This window comes from Lissotriton vulgaris, chromosome 12, assembly GCF_964263255.1.
Source record: "Lissotriton vulgaris chromosome 12, aLisVul1.2, whole genome shotgun sequence".
Taxonomy (NCBI): Eukaryota; Metazoa; Chordata; class Amphibia; order Caudata; family Salamandridae; genus Lissotriton; species Lissotriton vulgaris.
In genome coordinates, this window is record NC_141700.1 from 746,411,473 (window position 1) to 746,433,024 (window position 21,552).

Consider the following 21,552-nt stretch of genomic DNA (forward strand, 5'->3'; position numbering starts at 1 on the left):
AGTGGAAGGAAGATGGCGACTAACGTTTTGCACCACCGCTAGGTCTCTGGCTGGCTATCCTAATATAGTGAATTGAGTCACTACTTACCTAAAATGGGTGATGTCTTAGATGGTGTGTTTGCTGCTTCTTCCATGTTGAGCCAGATTTTGCTATCGTAAATGCTCGGACCCGGGTGCAGTCTCTGGCGGCACTGGTGGACTTGAAGGAGGGTCTGCCTGGCGAGTTTGCTGGTTGTCCAGCCCCTGCTACTCCTACGGATAAGGTCTCTGCAGGTCGGGCCTTCCCTCACGAGAGACTTTCCTAAGGGGGGATATGGCGCTGCCAAAAATCACGGTGAAATCACGGTGAAAGAGGCCCGCACTACAAGGACAGCGGGCTTGCAAGCCCCTCTGCAAGGGGAGAACAACGTGAAGAATGGAGCCAAAACTGCCCCGACAAGAGCCAGTAGACCTGCGCTGCGGCTTCTAGAGGCAGGTAAAGTGGCCAAATAGATTTCAGAGGGCGAACTTCGTGTCCAAATTGAGGATGTAATTGCAATTGCATCGATACTTTGTAGCGCAGCACCTAAAGACACCTTAGAGACAGCCTTTGAGAACAAGCTATCGTTTGAGGATTCTGCGGGCACACGGAAGAGGAGCTCGAATTTGGCGATGTTGAGGAACTGCCTGGAGGGCTGGATCAGGGGGGAGCACGTACTTGGGGGAGACTTCAGTCCATCAGGACAATGCCATTATAGTGCTATAAGAGAAGGTAGCGGCTTGTTTTAGTAAGCATAAAACAGTGCAAAATGAACATGGGGACAGGATAGGAAAAGTTTTAGCGCATCAGTTTATGGATAGTCGCCTTAAAACTAAGGTTAAGGCCATTAAAGGCAAGGGTGGTGTTATATACAGATGCCCCCAGGAGATTGCCGATCAGTTTTCCCTTTTTTATCAGCAATTATATTCCCCAGACCAAGCACAAGATTTGAAAAATATGCAGAGCTTTTTACAAGGGAGCAATTTGCCGACTCTGACAGAAGAAGATTCCCTGTTACTAGAGCAGGAGATTACAGTGGAAGAAGTTTTGGAAGCAATTGCAGGGCTTTGTGGTGCTTTCGCCAGGGAAGGCGGCTGGCGATGATGCCCTCCCGGCAGAGTTTTACAAGTCCGGCCCTGGTGCTCTGAGATGTAATCTCTCAAGTTGGGTTACAGGGTGAGTTCCAGAGTCATGGAATATGGCCAACATACATTTTTTTCTAAAAAAAAGATAAAGCTCCAGAGGAACGGGCATCAAACCACCCAATCTCTCTAATAAATTCAGATGCAAATGTGTTTACTAAGATATTGCCCACCCGGTTAGCTCCAATGATGGCCAGCCTGGTTTCTCCCAGCGGCATGGGTTTATTCATGGGAGAGACACCACTGCCTATGTTAATATGGCAATAGCAGCTTTTGATGCTGCGGGGAAGTTAAAAACTAACCTGGGCATGGTCTTATTGGATGCAGAAAAAGCATTTGACCGGGTGGCCTGGGAATATTTCTGGACAACACTTATCGCATTTGGGGTTAAGGAAAAATTTCTGAAGCTGGTTGGGGCTGTGTATAACAACCCTATGGCTAGATTACAGTATTCTAATGTTCAAACCACTCCTTTTTTCATTCGCTGCGGTACAAGACAGGGTTGTCCCCTTCCCCCTCTTCTTTTTGCTCTTTATATAGAGCCATTTATTTGCGCACTGTTGTTAAATATTTTGATTTGCCCGCTGAATATTGGACAGCGCCCCCTGAAACTCACGGCATATGCCGACAATATTGCTATTTTCTTTGAAGAGCCAAGGAGGCTTTAGAGGGCATTAATAGGGAGGCAAGGAGGTTTGGATGTTTTTCTGGCTATAAACTAAATAGTAACAAAATGTAAGTCCTTCTTAATTTCCAGGCGGAATTCCCGGGTGAACGGACCTGCCCGATGGCTACATATTTGGTGGTACAAATTTCGTCTAAGATTGAGCTCATACACTTGGTAAATTATTATTCTCTATTAGCCACTGTTACTAAACAACTGAAGTTGTGGCACAAGCTCCCAATAAGTATTTTAGGTAGATGCAATGTTATAAAAATGAAGATACTTCCTAAGTTCCTGTACCTTTATAGGTTGATCCTGCTACTAATTCCTAATGTGTTTTTAGGAAGTTGGATGGGGTCCTGAGCAGCTTCATCTGGGGCTATAAAAAACCAAGACGCACCATTGGATTGATAAAGCTCCCATATAACCAGGGCGGTTTAGACCTCCCTGTCTATATACTTTATTTTTGGGGCGCTTTTGTTGGCCATTTACGCAGCCTCCTGAACCCCGAGCAAATGGATTTCTGGCATTGGCTGGTTCTTGGGGCAGAGAGCCAGATGCTTTTATATCGACTTAACAATCTTAATTATTTTAAGCGTGTGCAGTTTAAGACCATTAGAGACTGTGCACATATTTGGCAGGGCATTAAAACCAGATTTTCTTTATCACTTGTACATAGTAAACTTCTTCTTTGGGGTAATCCAATGCTGCCCGGGATAATTCAGGATGTTATGGCCCATCGATGGGCTAGCTACAGGGTGTACTCTCTCGGGCAACTATATCACTGTAATGGTTTTAAGACATCTGAGAATCTCCAGCTAATGTTTGTATCCTTAAACGGTTATTTTTTAAATATATACAGGTCAGGGATTATTTTGTTAGAAACTTAGCTGTTCAGAGCGTTTCTGGGTCGGATATGTGGGAGTGTTTGTATGCCCAGAACCGGCAGGCCATTTTTAGTAATGCGTATCAAACTCTCTGCCAGGGTAGAGCAGAAGGCTGTGAGAAATTAGTCTCCAGATGGAGTGAGATTCTGGGGGAAAATATTGCTATAGAAAACATGAAGATAGCCTTTGATACTATTGCCCTTTCTGTACACTCAGCGAATTTACGACTTCAGCAATTTCTGACACTTTGTTTACTTTATTATACCCCAGAGAGGATTGTTAAATGGTCACAAGGTGGGGCTGGATGGGGAGGGATTCATGGAGGGACGGCCCAGAATTGCCCCAAATGTGGGGTACATGCAGCTGGCATTATTCATATGTTTGTTACGTGTTCTACCTTAAGTCTTTTTTGTGATAAGATATCAGCAGCAACCAAATTTAGACTTGGAGGTGACTTTATGTTCTCGACAACAGAAAAGATGTTAGGATACAAGGAAGATTGTGGTCGGATTAGGCCTATATTAGCAATTATGCTGGCTGCTGCCTGGCTGGCGATAGCTAGAGCTTGGATTACTCCCAATACCCCAACCATGATGAAATGGTGGCTAATTGTTAAAGAAACTGGGGAGAGGGAAAAAACGCTTGCTAAAACATGGGTTATTCAGGCTCTGCGAAAGCACCGTTCCATATGGGGCTGTTTAGAAGAGCTGTAATTATATGTTAAAAGTTTATTGATTGTCATACGTATTCACGATTGTGAAATATTTTAGGATAATTCCCATCTTTTTGTTTTCTTTATCATGTTTTTCTGTATGACTGTACTTCTTCTTAACAATAAAAATATATAAAAAATAAATAAATGAAATAAATTCCCACTCTTAAACTTAAAACATGTAAGAGACTCCTAATACATACTAACACAAAGGTACATCCCCCAAAAAAGTTTAAAATTAAGATCTTCCCTTGATTCAACCTGTGAAGCTGGGGCAAATTTAGATAGTGAGGTGAATTTGTAAATTGCCTTATCAACAGAACAAGTTGCCCTAGAAATGTATTTAGCTTTTTCTTCTGAAATGTCATATCCTATCATAAATATTTAAATGTAATAGAAACTGAAATATTAATCCCTTCTAAAAACTACTTGCGATCTACCTGTGTGATGAATATAGTACACAGTTTACTCCACGTTCCTTAAAATGGAAGTGGATAAACACCTTGGTCCTTAACACCAAAGTGCTACATTTAAAATATAGTGATTCCCTATGTTGAATGGGCCAGTGCGATCCATCTCCTGAGCCTCTTTGTAAGGAACAAATTGTGGTGGAGGGTGTAGGAGTGATGAAATCCCAAGGCCCTTTTGCTAACCACAACCAAATAGAATATATTTATTGTTTTATATGTAGATTATGTCATTTGGCAATATCTTTCTCCAGAATGCTCTGACCTAAACATGGTTGTCATTGACTGACCATTTCAGGAAGCTGATACAATTTAAGATCTTGCCTTGAACATTAAAGTCAGGCAAAACCAACACTATGAAAGCAAGGATTTCAGAAAAAAGGATGGCAGACATAAATAAATGGAGGAAAAAGGATCCTACTAACATCCAAAATAAAAATAAAACGTACGCATGCTAGTGCTGCCATTTTGGTCGAACACAAAATCACTCATCTTTGAAGGAAGATGCTCGCACGTTCTCAGCTTATTCTCTGTGATGTTTCTTGCATCCTACACTGATGGGACAGAACAGAGAGAGGAGCCATTGCTTTAGTGATAAAAGAAAAGTTGATTTCCTTTATTTAAGGGATGGATGAGGGTTCCTTCAACCACTCTGCAGGTGTGATACCACCCAAAAATAGCTGAATACATACAAATGCCATACCCACTTACAAATAATGAAGAAATGCAATTTACGCATGAAATTCCTAGTAGGGAAGGCCCCTGTTGTAACATCTGAGGTTGGGGAGCAGTAGAGCTGTGTACTTGAAGACAGAGTCCTAAACATAGAGATAAACATAACTTTACAACCTAATGTATCTATTTTTACTCCTCTCTGGAATTTACAACAGGGTTCTGGCAGGTGTAAAACCATGTTAGGTTGAGGAGTTGTGTACTGCCAAAAGCCCCTCCCACCCTTAAATACCTGTGCTGATGGACAGAATGGAATGTGTCACCAGACACAGAAATCTGGGAGGAGCCTGGGAAAAGAAGTGAGATAAATCCTAGACTGGAGCCCACTCTCTTTTATAACACCACTCTATCTGAAATTTTGCAAAGGTTTGTAGATCTGAATCATCTAAAATATAGGGGGGGAATGGGCAGTAAGTAATTTCAGTTCCTTAACCAATAACAGCTGTGGATGAAACAGTGCTTATCGGTTCAATTAGCAGATAGTGCTGTAACACAACGGGAGCTGGCCAGGAATCCAGCTGAAGATACCAGGACACTGCTGCAAATACACTGTTGGGATTGTACAGATAACTAAAACAAGAGACAGTAGAACAAAAGGACAAATTCTGGTAGGACTATGAATCTGAGGGAACAAAGAGGGACGGAAATAACAAGAGGAAAGCCAAAACGTGTGTATTTCATTTTGGAATTGGAAAGCGAATGCACACACAGAAGAATTCATTGTCAGGCAAGGACTAAAGCCCAGGAGTCTTAAATGGGGCTCTACTCCTCTCGACCCGGAAATTACCCCATACCCAGAAAATGACTGGGCAAATGTAAGTCTAAACTGAGGTTAGTGGTCTAGAGTTCTAGCCCTTCTAAGAATCTACTGCCCTGTTTTCCAGAGCTCCTAGCCCAGTGTGACTCAGGCTTTCCCTGAATACTGACAACCCATTTATGTGTTCTTGAAATCTCTAACTAAAGCATGAAGTTTTCCGTACCCATAAATCTCAATCATGGGGTAGGAATATGGGCTTTCCAAAGCATGATTACAATCGGACGAATGAGAATGCCCTCAAATATGTACATTTGCTGGAATTCACGAGGTCTTATAATTCCTCTCTGCACCCTAGAAACTGTAGGAATTGATGCCATCCCTGGGGTGGCATAAATCCCTTTCCAGGATGTAAGGAGAGTATACCACCCAGATTTAGGAGAATGGGTTCCTTCATGTGAAAAGTGTTTTTGCCATAGGGAAATAAAAGTTTATGAATGCACATGGGCTTCTCTTCTTCCTGTGCTAAGATTCCACAATGAACAACTCTGCACAGCAGCTATAGGACCACCTTGCATGGGCCATGCGTGGCTTGGTAAATATGGAGTAACGGAAGGCAGCGTAAATCATTGCATTGCTTTACTCTGCCCTAGTGAGGCATTATATGGGTGGAGCACGGGGCTACCCATGCATCCACCCACGTATTTTACTGCATTCCCAGATTTACCATTAGTGGTAGACCTGGGAATGCATCAAAACCCTATGCCTTCCCAGGGGAAGTACACCAAGGAGAAATATGTTTATTTCTCCTCCTTTGTCCTTCCTTCTATGTGTGCTTCATTCTGTAGCACACATAGAAAGAGGACGATGCCTCTGAGGATTGTTTTTATGCAGGAAGGTGTCTCTGCCCGCACAAAAACAATCCTGCTAACAATGCAGGCACCCTTGCACCATGGGGCAAGGCCATTTGCACTTTTCGCTAGTCAGCCCAAAGTGCAGCAGCACTAGGGAAGGACTGGAATGCATAGTACAATGATAAATATAGTGCATTCCTGTCCTTTCACACAGCGCAGTACAGTGCAGCAAGTGGCTTGCTGCAGTGCATGAACTTTTGGCAAATATGGCCCTATATATATAGAAGGATGGCTAATGGAGGAACATCATCTTCTCAATGTTCCTACAACCCATCTGCTGAATTTCAAGTGAGAGCCCAAAATGACATCCTTTGTGCCAGCTCATTATGGTTGCAAGCAGATATACATATGAGCCCTCCTGAAGGAAGAAACTATAATAGTCAACAAAAACAGCATTCTGCCTTACATCCTTTTCACCTTTTTTCTCTTTGCCACTCCCCTTCCCATCATATACTCCTTTGTATTTTTCTCAGATCTAAACATGATTATGTAGCATTTTGGTAAAAATATGCAAAAAACCAAGGAGGAGCTCGAAGACAAGATGGCGAAGATCTCCATGGCCACCATGTACTTGCCCTTGGTGCTGAGATATGCAGGAATAAATGATAGCCAGACACTGAGAAAGGCGAGCATGCTGAAGGTGATGAACGTTGCCTCATTGAAGCTGCTGGGAAGTTTTCTGGCCAAGAAGGCAATAATGAAACTGATAGTTGCTAGAAATCCAAGATATCCCAGCATGCACCAGAAAACAGTAGGTGAACCCTCATTGCATGCAATGACAATCTTTCCAGGATGAGTTTGCATGTTATTTTCAGAGAAAGGAGGGTAAAGAATCAGCCAAAATACACAGAGAAGAACCTGAATGAGCGTGCCAACACCAATCACTGCATAGGACAGCATGGGTCCAGCATATCTTTGTAATCTACTGTTGGGTTTGGTGGCTTTGAAGGCAATGACAACCATGATGGTTCTGGCCAAGATGCAGGATACAGAAAAGGCAAAAGTGACTCCAAAAGCAGCTTGCCGCAGGAGGCATTTTTCTGTGGTGGGATATCCAATGAAACTCAAAGAAGAGAGAAAGCACAAGCTAAGGGAAATAAGCAGGAAGTAGCTAAGTGTAGAATTACTTGCTTTGACGACAGGAGTGTTCTTGTAATACAGAAAGAGTCCCAAAATTATAGCAGGGATCACAGATAAAGAAATGCTGGCTGCTGCCAAGATGGCTCCAAATGTTTCCATATAGGAGAGAAACTCGATGATCTTTGGGATGCATTTGACTTGCTTCTCATTGGGCCACTGATTCCAAAGGCATTTAAAGCATTCAATGGAATCTTTAAAAGGAAAATAATCACATCAAATCTCTTTTATTAAGCAGCTGACATCACATTTCAAATTTCCTCGGTTACTTTTACTCTTACCAGTTTGGTTAGAGATCTCCCCTAGTACACACGGGACACACTGGAAGCAGCAAATAGGCTTTCCTGGTATGGTAACTTTTCTAAATCCAGGTGGACAGCTTGGATTGCACAGAGAGAGAGGAACCTGGAGAGGGAAACAAGGTCACTGATTAGAAGTGAAAGTAAAATGTGACCTGAACAAATATTGTTTTATAGCTTGTGATTGGCCCATATTGAGTTCATTTATAATAGTGCAGAAAGTATAGAAATAAAGTAAAAATGTTGTAACATATGAACCATCAGTATAGTAGAAATTATCTGTGGAGAGAAGCATTGGGATTCAAGAAATGTTCCGCTGGCTGCCATTTTTTAGCTACATTGCTGTGTGACAACTGATTTAGGGCCTGATTCTGATCTTGATGGATGAGATACTCTATCAAAAATGTGATGGATATCCTATCCGCCATATTACAAGTGCGTTGTGTCCGACGGAACTTGTAATACAGAATACTTGATATAAGTAATGTTTGTGAGGGTGCATCCCATCCATCAAGATCTAAATCTGCCCTTAATCTAGTAGTAACTGTGGTGATGTTATCCCAGCAGCATTATTCTCCTTAGCTTTCAGTGTGACATCTTCAGATTGGTACCTGATCCTTAATATGAAATGAAATGAAATGAAAAAGGGTTTTATTAAGCGCTACAGCTGCCCTGAGGCGTCCAGGCGCTAAGACTAAAAAGGTGCCTTCAAAAGGAAAAAAACCAAGGATCTAGTTAGTCAAAAAGAAAAGTCTTGAGCTGTTTATGAAAGCTCAGAAGATTGGGATTAGTTCTCAGATGAGAGTATTTAACCCTTAACAATAAAGGTGTAATTTTACATTTACTAACTTCCTGTTTGAAAACGTTTAGCTGAATACAAGTTCTTCAAGATAAATTGAGTTTATTAGTGGCAAGATCCCTGTGGCACTGCCTGGAGGCCAGCTCAGTTCCAACTGCATGTAAGGAACACCAAAACGAAAAGAAAGGAAGACATTGAAAGTATGAGTGCTCTAACTTGGATTAAAGCAAGAGCACCTCCACAATGCGGAGCAAATACAGGGACTGGAAAACTTAAAGTTGTGATTATTGTCAAAGATTCTGTGTGAATTATAAAAGCATTAACAAAGTAAGCATACAAGTGACTCTTGTTTGACCACTAAACTTGTAATAGATAAGGTAACAATAAACAAGCATAATTGATATTACCTAGTGCACCATGGCTACCAAAAAGTGTGCAAACAATGGTTCACCTTGGAATGGATAGAAGAACTGAAGCAGACTCCATGGGAATTTAACCATCTGGAGGTCAGCAAATGCTACCTAACTGAGGACTGGCGAAAAATACCGCTAACTGGCGAAAAACACTGTACTATTCAACTAAGACAAAACACAGTCAGTCTAAAATACCCGGAAGCCATCTATCCTTTAAATATACAACTGGCTAACATTTAACATAACAAGTGTATATTAATTCAATTGGGTTAATAAAGTAATTCCAAGTTTCTTTCAAGCAATTTCCTCAGTCATGTTCCTGGAACCTTCCATACACGGGCAATAGACCCATCCACTTTTTCGATATGCCAAATTCATCTCTTCATATTTTATGTCAGTGTCCACAAAAACATCCTCAAAAATCACATGGCCTTATGGGCAACTCAGATTTTATATTAATACATAAGTCCTCTACCACTAGAATCAGATACCAGATTCCATTAAAAGAATACAGAGCTTTCATTCACCTCAAATTTCTAACCTTTAGATTTTTCATTATCAATTGATCCATGGTCAGTGTCCAGTGAAAAACACTATCTGCAAAGGCTCATTTGCTGGCTGCTAGTAGTATGAGATTTTGAGAGCACTACAAACACTGTTCATGTCTACAACAGGAAGGATCTGACAGATGTAAAGGTATATCCTATTTGTGGGTCTCTAGCTCACAATGTTTTTTACATGTGGAATTCTAGCGACTTCAAATTGTGTGTAGATGTCATCTTCCTCTGAGTTACAATGACTGAATGTTCTATCAACAGACCAACCCTGGCTGGGCCCTCAGCTGGTTAGAGAATGGATTCTCTCACTCACACTCAATAAGGACATTATATTACTGCACACAGAAGCTAGTGTGCTATTCATATAAAGAGTGATATCCCACAGAGTATGCTGATGTCTCCAATGGCTACAGCAAACAGCCCAGATGGACATCATGAAGACATGATGAGGGTTTAATGAAGCACTGCCCCCCTGCTCTGTAATTCAGATGCATATGTGCTTGATGCTATCTGATTGATGTCAGCCTTGTGACCTGAGGCAAACACACATCTTTGCCCTGGAAAGTAGTCACACACGCTTGGGATTTTTTCTTAGGCAAAAAAAACAATCCAAAATGTGTTTAACTCCCTGCTGAGACACACCACTGTGTGTCTGCGCCTGCCCAATGAACCAGAAGCTCTTGGGAATGTTTTTATTTTTCTCTAAAGAAAAATACCAAATAGCCAATGACTCCTGTATGAGGTACAAATACACAGCTTTTTTCTCTCTCAATGCTACTCACAGACAAGGAAAGTTTTGGACCTGAAACTGGGGACATTAAGGAGAGGGGCTAGGAATAATTGCAGTTCATTTCCTTCCAATACCCATCTACTTTTTCATTTCTTCTGTCAGTGGATTGGAGAGGAATGTGGAAAGAAAGGTGGGAGGAGTGAGGGTCTTCTCCTGCCTTTCCTCTCTACTAGCTCAAGAAAAATTGGATTGGCAGCTGAATGTGGCTAGGGAGGTGCAGCAGACAGCACAAAAACATTATTTCACTTGCTGACTGTAGCGTAGAGCAGAAAAAATGCTACCAAATCACACCTCTTTTGTATGATCACCACTGGCTCCTCTTACAAGCAAGCAAATCCCTCAAGCTCTGTCTCACTGTTCATAAAGGTTGCACGATACCTGCCCATCTTACCTAGCAGATCTATTAAATGTTCAGGGGGGTCCACTGGTTTGAGAAGCAAGACCTCTCTACTGTTGTAAGTTCCCAAATGAAATTAGCAAAGAAACCACGGTAGCACATGGAACTTTCTCCCTGATGCTCTTAGATCCTTAAAAAACGTACATCTCCATTTGCGAACTTAAAAAACATTTATTCAAACTCCTTTGTTCAAAGCACACTATTCTAACAATTCCTGATCTAAAGACTAACTATCCCAAATGATCACCACCTCGCAACCAAACCTATTTTTAATCTTTCTTTTGTACTGTCCCCTATCTGTTAATCAGTCCCATGTATACATCTTATTAAGGGCATTTTTCCAACACAATTCCATGATGTATTTATATGCTTATTGGGTTGTCAAATAGGGCAAACGTAACGCGTACCTATATCCCCAAAGCAGTTACATTCATTTTATTGAGATCACTCAATGTATCAACTTTTGCACTTCACAGTACTATAGAGTACATAGTCATTCAACATGCACTAGTAAAACATATTCTTAATACCAAAATAAGCTGCCTTTACTGCAGTGACTTAGCGAACCCCTCATTCTAGCAGCTTAAGCTTGCTAAAACGGTTTGTTTCCTGTTTCTTATCTTCTCTGTTTTCAGCTATGGGTCAGAAAGCGCCGGGACACTCCTTGGAGTAGCCGAGCGCTATATAAGACACCCATAACATAACATAACATAAGTGGAGGATGCCAATTTGCTCTATTGGATGCTGAACAAAGTCCAATGAACATTTTAATCAGTTGTTTATAGACCTCTGCTGTCTGAATGCTTCTTTATGGACAAATGAGACTATCCATGACCGGCAGGCGTGGGCATAGGCTGAAGTGCCCAGTGAAGGAAAATACAGAATGATAAATTATAAAGAGGTCGAAAACAGTTAGGAGGACAAATAAAAAGTGAGCATGAGATAGAAGTATGAATGAAAAAAGATGAGAGGAAATCAATCAATCAATCAATCAGTGACACTTATATAGCGCGCTACCTACCCGTAGGGTCTCAAGGCGCTGATACAGAAACAGATACGTAAATAGAAAGCGGATAGAATAACAGCAGTGAGAAGGAGGGGTGAAAGGAAGAAAACAAGGAAGAAAAGATGAAAAGTTGGATGGATAGTAAAAGACAGGAAGTGTCAAAGAATGGGTTAAAGTGTTAATGGATGGAAGGACCAAAGAATGGCAGATGAGTGAAAGGATGAACCAAGGAAGAGTCAACAAGTAGATGGGTGAATGCATAGCTACAGGAGTATGTTCTTGGGATATAGTATAGATCGAAAGCTCGCGGGCTGGCTGGATTGATGAATGAATGGATGAATGAATGAATGAGCAGTTGGAAAGACATAGGGTGGAAAATGTGTGAATTAATAGATGTAAGGGTGTAAGGGTGAAAGTATGGCTGGAAGAAGCATAAAGGGAAGCTTAGTTTTGCTCTCTTCACATGCTCTGTGAAATTAGAGGTATGGTTCAAGTGGGAGTGTATTTATATTTTCTAGCTCCTCCCTTGTTTTAACATTGGGTAATTATACAATTACGTGGTACATATACTAGCAGGTGAAAAAAACAATAGATATTTGGAAGATACAGGCTACTATAAAATGATATAGTTGTTATTTAGGTAAAATAGTATTTAGTCTCACAGTACATACAACTAAATATTTACCAGTCAGATATTTAGAACTTTGGAGCCTCAGGTATTATCTGACGGTAATGGAACATATTGGGTTTTATGGGGTAAATGCTGAATCCAAATGAGAATTCACTGTTGCAATAGGCATTCAGAGTCAACATATTAAGATGCATTTACATTAGATCGTAGTCCAAATTAAAACAGCTTTATAACTGTTTTTAAATTGTTCTCTTTAACCATTTAAATATATGAACCAAAACATGCTCTTAGAAAACAATGTCATTAATGAGAAATTGCCCACTGAATGCCGAATTCATACATTCGATTTAAATGATTCAGTCTAGAGAGGTGCAAGACAGAGCGAAAATGTACATCTTACAACAAGTAAATAGGAATTGAACATCCAAATTTACCATTAAAGATTGCCAAATGAAGATTTTTTTAAAAGATGGCATAGGCTAGATCTGTCAGTCTTCCCCCACATGTTTTGTCTTCACCCTCCTATTATTTTGAATGCAGTTTTGCTGACTTCAGGAGTCTGCACTTTACCATTGCTACGCAGTACTAAAGTGTTTGTGCTCCCTACCTAAAACATGGTAAAATTGTCTTACATCTAATTGGCATAAGTAATTTACTTATACATACCTAGTATAGAGGTATACCATTCCCAGGGCCTCAAAATGAAATGCTAATAGTAAAACTGCAGCACTAATTGTGCCACCCACCTTAGTAGCCCCTTGAAACAGGTTATGCGTCTGCCATTGCAGCCTGAATGGGACCGGTTTCAGGGTATCACCCAGGATCCCAGGATGCTTGTTTCTGGTGTAGGAAGGACCTGACCCAGGAGTTCAGGCTGGACCATTCTCATGAGGAGCAGGCTCAAGACTGATTTGCATATGGCTGGGTCCAAACTGGTGTGGTGTGGCAAGCAAATAATGTAAATGTAAATGTAAATGTGTTTCGATTTATATAGCGCACTTTAACCCAGGGGCCTCAAGGCGCTTGCTTAGGGAACCCGTCCTGGTATTCCCCTGTGAGATACCCCGGCCGGGTATCCACAAGGTGAAAGCCAGGCATCCCGCCGCGAGGGGCTGTAGTGGAGATTAAGCAAGCTATTGCCCAGAGTCGCAGAGTGTGACCCCGTGAGTCGAGTAGGCACCAGAGCGAGAATTGTTGACTCCGTGGAATTTTTGAGCCCGAGACCCACCGAGGCAGGGAATCGAACCCTGGTCCACGGCCGATCTCAGCTTCTGGGTCTGCCGCCTCTAACCACTGAGCCACGCTTCTCCACCTAAACAATTGATTAAACCCATATCCTCTGACTTGGGGTAAATATTTGCATTGTTCAACATTCCGTGTGTACTATGCTCACTGTGCCACTGGATTAAAGCTAGCCTGGCTGATTAGGGGGAGACCATGAAACAGGTGGCAGGAAACTTGTTTCTGGTCCAGGGAGGACCTGGTTTGGCAGTTCTGACTGGATTATTCCCTTGAGGAGGAAGGTCAAGACTAATTTCCATATGACTGTGTTCAAACTGGGGTGGTACTGTGATGAAAGAAATAATGGATTAAACCCAGATCATTGTGACTCGTGGTGAATGTTTACATTGTTCACCATACTGTTCTTTTAACTTTCAAAATGGCAAACAAAAACAAGTGGCTACCTTCTTCCGCAGGAATGCACAACCTCTCTCTTAACTCCTTCGACGCTCATGACGAGCTCAGCTCGTCATGAGTTACGCCTGTCGTACGCTCATGACGAGCTGAGCATGTCATGAACCGCGGGTTTTTTAAAAACTCAGCGCACAGCTGGTGTTAAGGAAGCAAGAAAAGCTCAAAGTTCAGGTAAGACCTGAATTCAAGCTATGCGTACTGAACACAGTTTTGTAAACAAACACACAGGGGAAGGCATATGATGCTGGAAGAAAACATTGGTAAGAATATTCTCTTTAACAAGACACTCATTTGGGACATTATCTTTCACCATTGAGTTAACAAATGTTTTCTCAGTTCCGAAAAGAGTGCATAATTACTTCCTTTCAAGGGACTTCAATCCCTTACTTGGAATGATATTAGGGACTACTCAAAAGTGATAAGGTGCAAGAGATTTGTTCCATAGGGCTTCATCAAAAAAGTTGCCCAATGCATGAGAATAAAAAAATGCCTGGACGGATGCAGTGGGCCCAAATCTACTAATGCTTTGTGCTGGGTTTGTGTACTTTTGTAATGTAACCCCGACTTTTGTGCAAGTTTACTGATTGGCTACTCAAAACCAGAACCAACTCTAATGACCAAATTAGGAGTTTGAAGATGACTCCCAGGTTTCTATTTGCCAGGTTCGGGGCATGAGTGGACATCCATCTTTAGGACAGGTGCCATCCCAACCAGATTAATATTAGGCCCAAACAATATGAGTTCTGTTGTATCCGGGTTGCATTGTAGTTGGCTTTCTTTGAGTCAAACTAAATCTGCTCTCATGCAAATTCAGAAGGCTGCTGTGCGGGATTCTGAGTTGCCTTCATAGAAGAAGACCAGCTGGGTATTGTCGGCATATGAAACTATCATAATGCTGAATGTCTCAACCAGGGTGGGCAATGGATACATGGGAACAGAAAAAGATGATGGACTGAATGCTGAACATTGTCAAACATTCGCCAGCAATACAGGGGACATTTTTGTGATTCAGAAACTTTCAGTAGTGCTGTTTTGTTACTGTGTCATGATCAATAACCTGACTGAGAAGGGGTGCAGGAGGTGATTAGATTCTTGAAACGCAGGGAGTTGTTTATTTATAATAGATTCTTGAATTTTGGAGGCTGCTGGGAGAAGAGATATTAGTCTAAAAGCCGTTAAATCTTACTATCTGCTGAAGGTTTCTTCAGTAGTGGAATTACCCTAGCTTGATTCCATAACAGAGGGACTAAGCCAGTTTGCAGGGAGGTATTAAACACCTTTCCCTCAAAAAGGGCAAATAATTTCATATTGTTAACCATACCACGCGCATACAAAAAGTAGAGGGAATGGGAATATAGGACATTTGCCTTATCCTGGCTAAAATCTTTCCTGTGTGACTGCACCTTCCAGGTGCACACTAACCAACATAGGTTGAAACCTCATCTTTTAGCCTCAGGTGTGCCTCTTGATTTTCCTACACTCCCTGCCCCTTTATCACATTCTTGCAGGATCCTGCTTTCTCCATTTGTGACTATTTTTCCATTTTCTGCTTGCTATGCTGAGGATAAATAAGTGCTGGTGCCCAAAAATAAGTGCAGGTGGACACCACCAGCAATGTCGCTGGTTCTGGGAGGGTTATTTTGGCACCTTTGCAAAACAAGACAGGTTAGAGAGCCCTCAATGTGGAAAATGGGAGTCTGGAAGAGATCATGCTGTAAGTATTTGTGAAGAAGCATGTTGCAAATCTGCCCGTGGGCCGTATATATCTGGGTGGTGGGCAAGAGGGTTCTTCTACTGCCACTGTATGATTGAGGCGTCTGAGCAGAAAAAACTGGGTGACAGTGAATCACCACTCCATGTACCTGTGACACACTGATTGTAATGTGATTTTCCTGCAGTATCAGTTCAGGAATGCGCTATATGCCCATATCCCTATTATAAATGTCAATCACTACATAGTGTGCACAGACTCATGTGGATATATTTTATTTGGGTTAAAAAAGGCAAAAATCAATATAAGCTCTTCTGTGAGCTATTCATTATCCATCTTCTTAACCTTTAAATATGCTATTAAGAATGTATTGTTCTTTTGAGTTGTCCAAGTTCTACAATACTATCTTCTTGCTTTTTGCACCTAGAAGCGGTGTTATATGTTGTGGTGTGCTTGTATGTATGCATGCATGTATGTATGTGGTGTTTATATTGTGCAAACCGAGATAAAAAGGCAGTGGAGTTCCATGCAGGGTCTAACTCAAAGATACAGTTACTGTGAGGGGATGTAGATGTAGAGGAAGAGGGACCCCCACCCAAGCTTCGGGCCCTCACCACGAGATTGGACTGGACTAATGTCTGGAGGTTTAGGCACGGCGCGAGCCGAGAGTACACTTACTTCTCCTCAGTACATGGATCGTTCTCCAGACTGGATTACTTGTTTGTCCCTAGGGGACTGGCACAGAGGATCGTGGCCTCTGATATCCTACCGAGGGCTCTGTCGGATCACTCGCCCGTGGCCCTTACCTTTAGAGTAGGCCCGGCTGGGCTCCCGTACCGTTGGCACATGTCTGGATGGCAGTTATTACAGGCCCCCTATAGAGAACATATGTCTTGAGAAATTGACAGTTACCTGACTACCTATCATAACTCAGTGGATTCCCAGACGACCCTTTGGGAGGCCCTCAAACCTACCCTACGCGGGGTAGACATATCCTGGTGCGTGGCGGCCTGGGCAGAGAGGCAGCGGGATCTGGTGCGGCGAGAAGCGGAGCTGGAAACGCTGGAACGCAGGTGTAGGGAGGAGAGTGGTAGATTGATAGGGCGGCGATTTGTCCTAGTCCAGCAGCAGTACACAGCGGTCTTACTGGAGGAGGCGAGGCAGCCTGGCTTGCCACTCGTAGTCGGGTGTACCAATGGGGGGACAAGTCCTGTAAGATGCTACACCGACTGTGTCAGGGCACTCTGTGGTACTGAAAATTTTGGACCCGTGTTATAAACATCGTCATATCATAACGATTTTGGTATCAGCAGACCGGTAATGATTAAGATATTATGTACAAGCATTTTCGTCATTTTCGGGTGACGACATCACCCTGAAATCAGAGTTTCCGTCCTAAACCCTCGGGTTCCATTTTGTGAACGGCAGCCATTTTGTGATTGCCCTCACCTAGGCCAAATGACTAAAGTCATAATCGAGTCAGAAGGACACGTACACCTTTGCTGACTCCTCTGTGACCTGGGCGAGCTGAGTCCACTGCCTGAAGCCAAACCTGTTCGGCCAGTTCCTTTCCCAGTGGCCGAATGAGATTAGCATCGAAGCACAACATGTCATAAACCTTTCATCGCACACAAACCATGCCTAATCTTACACACACCTGCCCCTGTTTCTTTCTTTATGACTTGCTTTACAAGGAGGGGGTGCCCGTTTTTATTGGGGGTCCGTCGATATCTGATGAAAATACTGGGCCTTGCCGGATAATTGATTGTGGGCTGAACAAACTGAAATATGGGCTTGTCATCATGACTCTGCTTTTTCTTTTTTCTTTGTAGTGAAAATATGTGAATGGTCAACTGTAAAATAAGGAATGTTTGCCTAAAGCGTAATATTTTGTATAAAAAGAGAAGGCTGGCTTTGTAAGATTGAGCAGTCTCCTGAGAACATACACCGTGTTGTACTTCTAGGATACCTGTAACTGGCTGCAGCCAATAAATACGATCTTTGACTTTACCTAGAAGACTCTGTGTTTCTGTAGTCTGAAACAGGAAGGACTCAAATTCTTCGGGTGTGTTCCCTGGCACCGCTGGGTTCTTCAAAACCCAGTAATTCAATTGGCGCCCAACGTGGGGCAATTTTAGCTGTACCGGTCCAAGCCAGAGGTTCGTGAGGAGCTTCGTGAGAAAATTCTGGAGGAAGGCCGCCACTTCATCGACCCCTGTATGTCGACGTGGTCCGAAAGTCTTTGCTGCGAGGTTCCCCGCTTCCCGACGGCTACGAAGGACTGCTGCCCTGACTATCGCCCTGTTTTGGACCCTTGATGATTGGTAGAGCGAAACGTTAGACGAGTCTTCTGGTGACGTCATCGATACCTCAGTTAAGTATGAGTGGAGCGTCTCCCAGTCCTTAGTTTGGTTCTTAGTTTTGGTATCCCCTTGGGATCGCTTTGATTTGGAACTTGCAAGTACCAAAGCCGAGGGACTCGTGTATTCACGAGACTATCGTATTCGATAATCCTTTGAAGTTTGAAGCTAGACTAGAGAGCGAAGATGCCTGGTCTTAGCAGACTTGGAAATCTGTTTTGTCTTGGTTGTAATAGGGATTCCCGATTGGAGGACTCGTGTCTGGTTCCTCCGATTGGAACTCCAACCTACGAACTCTATGTGAAACATGGCGTAGGCCCCATTGCATATAATGAAGTATGGATCCGATACACCAGGAAAGATGGTGTTTTAAAATGGCCCCAATATGGTAGTTTTGACGCAGATATTTTGGATAATCTGGAGGTTAAACTTTTTAAGAAGAAAGCCTCGCCGGCAATGTTTGACTCTTTTTGCATATGGCGCAAAGAAGCCAAACAGAGAGAAATGAAATTAGCGAAGAAAAATAAACGAGAACGAGGTATGTCAATGGTACAAGCTGCTGTTGCGTTTAGGGATAATGAGGACGAGCAAGAAAGCGAACAGATGCTTAGGGTAAAGAAGTTAGCGGTAGATAGATGCTACCCAGTTTTGCCGCGTAAAGAACAGGAAGAAAGGAAAGATCTTGAGAAAGATCCTTTAATGTCGCATCTCTTGAGTTCGCCACCCCCTTATGCACAAAATGCTACGGCACCACCGCCACCAGCTGTGATTGCACAACCCCCAGTTGTTGTGCCACCTGTGATTCCACCACAGCCAGCTCCTTTTCCGTTGGCTACTATTCCTTTGGCGCAGCCTCCTCAGGGGCCACCACCTTTGCCTTCTTCTTCGTCTGCTCCCCTACGCCTGTTCTTAATGTTCCCTCCATTCCGACTTTGAATTCTTCTGCTATTGTTCCGTCTTCTCTTTTTCTTCCACCTTCTCCTTCTGCTAGACAACGAATGACTACTGCAGTTACTGGTTTCTTTTCTCCTTTGTTGGGACAATTGGGTATGTCCCCTGTTACTGAGCGTAGACAGTCACGTAGTCAGTTGCCGAATATGGATGAGCGTACGATTTTGGATCACATGGCGCGTAAATGGATCATATACGATACGCAGTATGATCTTGAGGGTGTTATGCATGTTTTTCTTCAATGGGAAGCACCGAAGCAATGGTACGTTTTCGATACGATGTGTGCTTTTCTTGTTGAAAAATGGGATGAGGAAGTAGGGCAAGCTCCTGACAAGTTGTATAGCATACGTTCCGAATTTGCGAAGGGAACGATTGTGAGTCCATCTGATGTTGAGAAAGCGGTTGCGACGTTGTTGTCATTTAGGAGTGAGTCACCTTCTCGACAATTGTTTGGGCCTGATTCCTCAGTTGGGAGAAAGGCACGACAATATCCCATGAGAGAGGTTCCTCCGGTGTGGAAAGAAGCAGTGGTTGCTGGTGCAGGTAATAATCCGCCAGCTGTACCGGCTCATTTTCAGCGTGTCTGGGTGCATGTTCCATGGAAACTTGCTGAAGTTCTAGCTATTAAGCAGTCTTTGCCCGATCCACGCAAAAATCCAGCAGGGTACTATAAAGAGTTGACTCAGACTGTGAGTTTGTGTATTATGAATTTGGCGAACATCGACATGTTGTTTGGCAATGTTGTTCCACAACCCATCTGGAGTAAGATTCGTCATACGGATCATGCGGTTGAATTGGGTGATACATGGGTTAATCTTAGAGACGCCGACAATAGACAAGTAGGTGGTGCTAAGCCTGAGGATTTGATTACTGAACTTCCTGATAGGATTATTACGTATATGAAGACTCTAATGCCCGAATTGCGTGTCAATTAGGACAAGTTGTCTGCATGTAAGCAGAAGAAAGACGAAACTTTGTCTGACTTTTTCACAAGGTTCGAAGAGACCTTCGTCGATCATAGTGGTCAGGATATGGCTACCGAGGGTGGTCAGAGATTGTTTGTTGACAAATTTGTACATAATTTGCTTCCTGAATTGTGTAATAAGTTGAAGGATTCTGAAAGTGCTTGGGCTGTTTCCACGTCAGCACAAATTTTGGCTTCTGCCCAGTACTATGAAAATAGGTGCAAAGATAAGTTAGAGAAAGTGGATAAGAAGACTAAGGAATTGAAGACTAAAGTTCTTCTACAGCAAGCTTATCCACCCCGTATTACTAGTCAGCGCGATTATCAGGAACCTCAGCAGTATTCGAGAAACTCGCAAGGAAACGAGTCTTCTCAACAGCGTTTTCCGTATGGGCCTAATCAGTGTGCGTATTGCAAAGAAGAGGGTCATTACAAGAATAGTTGTCCGTTTTGTTACAACGCACAAATGGTGCTTCTGGTGTGCGAGGTAGAGGTGCTCAACAAGCGCCTACAGGTAGAGGTCGTGGACAGAATGTACGTCCTTTGCCTCCGCAGAACTTGATGAATAGTTTTGATCAACAGCAGAGTTCATCTGGTAGGACAGCACAGTACTACGTGGATGATTACTATGTTGAGGGTGACGAAGCAAATGGTAATGATTGTTAGGACAGCCATGGACAAAGAGAGGGAGTTGTTTCAGTTCCAGTAGATCAGAGTGGACCTTATGTTGAAGTGATTGCATCAGGTGTGTCAGAACCTTTTCTGTTGGATATTGGTGCTACAAAGAGTTCTATTATGCATTCTAAACTCCCTGGCGCACCTTTGTCTAGCTTTGATAATGTTTCTGTAGGTTTTTCTGGCGCCCCCGTTACGAATCCGATTTCTGCTCCATTATCTATTTCTGTTGGTCCTCGTAAGTTCGAAGCACCCCTTCTTTTGACTACAGGTTGTAATGAGAATTTGTTGGGATTGGATTTGTTAAAGAGATTGTATGCGACATTGTATTGTTCTCCATCAGGAGTACATCTTACTTTGGGTAAGAGAGTGATCTCTCCGAAGTACGTGTCGAAAGATAGTCTTCCATCTGAATTGTCTCTCTTACCAGATTCATTGTGGGCTACTGGTCCAAATGATGTGGGTCTATTGGACATTCCCCCATATGTTGTGACACTGAAGGCGAATGCTAAGTTACAGCGCATTTCACAATATCATATCTTGAGTGATGGTGAGCGTGCACTTTAAGCAATCATTTATGATCTGATCGAAAAGGGTGTCATTGAGGAAACGAGAGGTAATGTGTGCAATAGTCCTATTTTGCCTGTCTTAAGAGAACTAATCCTTCACAGCCTCCTGTATATCGGTTTGTCATCGATCTTCCACAATTTCCTGTTGTGCCTGACATTACAGCCTTGTTGACTCTGATTCCGGCTACTGCCACCTGGTTTTCGGTGATTGACTTGAAGAATGCTTTCTTCAGCATCCCGTTTGCCATGGAGAGTAGGGACATTTTTGGATTCTCTTTAGGAGGTCGCAGTTTTCGCTTTAAACACG

The 21,552-nt window shown here is 42.7% G+C and overlaps 1 protein-coding gene across 1 annotated transcript in view; it reads right to left on the minus strand.

Moving 5' to 3' along the window:
* Positions 1 to 6,693: 6,693 nt before the first annotated feature.
* Positions 6,694 to 21,552, minus strand: part of LOC147678555 (extracellular calcium-sensing receptor-like) — a 68,854-nt gene continuing 53,995 nt past the window's right edge. The window contains exons 4-5 of the mRNA XM_086945689.1: positions 7,710 to 7,833; positions 6,694 to 7,622 (exon numbers count right to left, since the gene is read on the minus strand). Coding sequence (XP_086801815.1) covers positions 6,694 to 7,622; positions 7,710 to 7,833 — 1,053 coding nt within the window. The remainder of the gene's footprint in view (positions 7,623 to 7,709; positions 7,834 to 21,552) is intronic.